Source organism: Galeopterus variegatus, unplaced genomic scaffold (genome assembly GCF_000696425.1).
Source record: "Galeopterus variegatus unplaced genomic scaffold, G_variegatus-3.0.2 Scaffold1498, whole genome shotgun sequence".
NCBI lineage: Eukaryota > Metazoa > Chordata > Mammalia > Dermoptera > Cynocephalidae > Galeopterus > Galeopterus variegatus.
The window spans coordinates 315,482-317,220 of NW_007727609.1; the positions used below are offsets into that span (position 1 = coordinate 315,482).

The following is a 1,739-nucleotide window of genomic DNA, read 5'->3' on the forward strand; positions in this document are numbered from 1 at the left end:
CACCGCAGGTATAAAAGTTCCCTTCCCCTTCCACTCACAATGTTCTTAGAATCCATACCAAAAATTTAGTAATTATATACTGCCTTGACTATGCTTGAAGGGGGACATGGCTGCCTTATCACTATAACCAGCTAATAAGCGCCTTATAAGGGCCTTATAAGGGCCTCTCCCTTATAATAATTCCCATATTTGTCATTAATAATAACAACAGGCATGGTGTTAAACGCTCTATATGCATTATCTCATTTAAGCCCCATAACGACCCTCCTCATTAAAATGAAGCTCAGAGTAATTAGGTCAAAGACCACAGCTAATAAGAAGCTGTGTCTTATATTGCCTGGTCATTCCATCAGCCTGGCATAGGTGGGCCCATGGGAGATGCCCAGTAAATCTTTGTGGTTACTCTCATGACATGGGGGAGAAAAGGTCTGACCAGTCAAAAATGTACCAGAAGAAAGATAAAGATCCAAATGAGGGCCACACGTGTACTTACCAAGTCCCGAATATGCATCACCATGATGAAGAGTTTATTGTTTTTGTAGGAGATAGACAGCTTCACCTCCCCTCCCACTTTCCCAACAGGCCGGGCCCATGTGCCATCTATAGGAACAAAGGAAACCGAGAAAGGTCAAGAAGTCAGCCAGGTTCCTATCTGATGCCAGGCAGGCATTTCTGTTTTCTTTTTGAACCCCTTCATCCCAGTTTCTCCACATCAGGTTCCTGATAATCATGGGGGATCTACACAAGTGGGGTCTGGAACACAATTTAGTTGGGTTGAGATGGGTCCACCCAATCTGAAGGTATAATCACCAGTTGAATATCCACCCTCTAGGGAACCCAGGTGAGGAGCTACAGACCCCATAACCTGAGTGGAAAACCAGATTCCCTAGCCAGTAAGAAAAGGAACAGGAGACAAGTCAAGGAAAAAGAACTGGGAAAGAGTGGCACAGAGATAATTACCATTGGGGTGGTTCAGAGCGGTTGAAAGGAACATCTCAGAGAAGGTACTGTACCTGAGGACTTAGGCGCTGGGCTGGTGCCTGCAGCCTTCTCATCCCGGGGCAAGGGGTGGAAGAAGGTGTATACCAAATCACACTGGAATGGAATCAGAAAACAGGACCATTCTTCAATAAAACAATGGCCCAATAAAAAAAGGAAAGGGATTATTTCAGATTAAAAGAGACTTATGAAACATAACCACCAAATGTGACATGCAGTTCTTGTTTGATTGTGACTCAAACAAACCAAATGGAAAAAGAATGTGGACGATGATAGGGGAATTTTGAATATAGACTATGAATTGAATGATATAATGACCCTAGTCATGTAAGAATATGTTCTTTTTTTAGAGATTCATAATGAGTATTTGGTGCTATGATATCATGATGTCTGTTATTTACTTTAAAATACTTCATAAAAAGTAGATTAAGCAAATATGGCAAAATATTAACTATTTAGGTGATGAATATATAGGCACTAGTTATATTGATTCTCTACTTTTCTGTACAGTATGTTTGAAAGTTTTCATACTAAAAAGTTTTTTTTTAAAAAAAGAAAAAGCAAACAAAACTTGGTCACATCAAGTCAAAAGTAGTCTGTTCTTTTCCACCACTGCCTCCCCTATCAACACACATTGCTCAAGCAGTGAAATGCCAGAGCCAGCCTTTGGACAAAGCATGAATTCCACTCTTGAAATGTCTCCTAACCAATTGGGGGGGGGGGGATTAAAACAAAAAAAA

The 1,739-nt window shown here is 40.7% G+C and overlaps 1 protein-coding gene across 1 annotated transcript in view; it reads right to left on the reverse strand.

The window, feature by feature from the left end:
- PIK3C2B (phosphatidylinositol-4-phosphate 3-kinase, catalytic subunit type 2 beta) overlaps window positions 1-1,739 on the reverse strand; it is a 42,643-nt gene that overhangs the window by 2,529 nt on the left and 38,375 nt on the right. The window contains exons 29-30 of the mRNA XM_008577361.1: window positions 1,014-1,095; window positions 494-600 (exon numbers count right to left, since the gene is read on the reverse strand). Coding sequence (XP_008575583.1) covers window positions 494-600; window positions 1,014-1,095 — 189 coding nt within the window. The remainder of the gene's footprint in view (window positions 1-493; window positions 601-1,013; window positions 1,096-1,739) is intronic.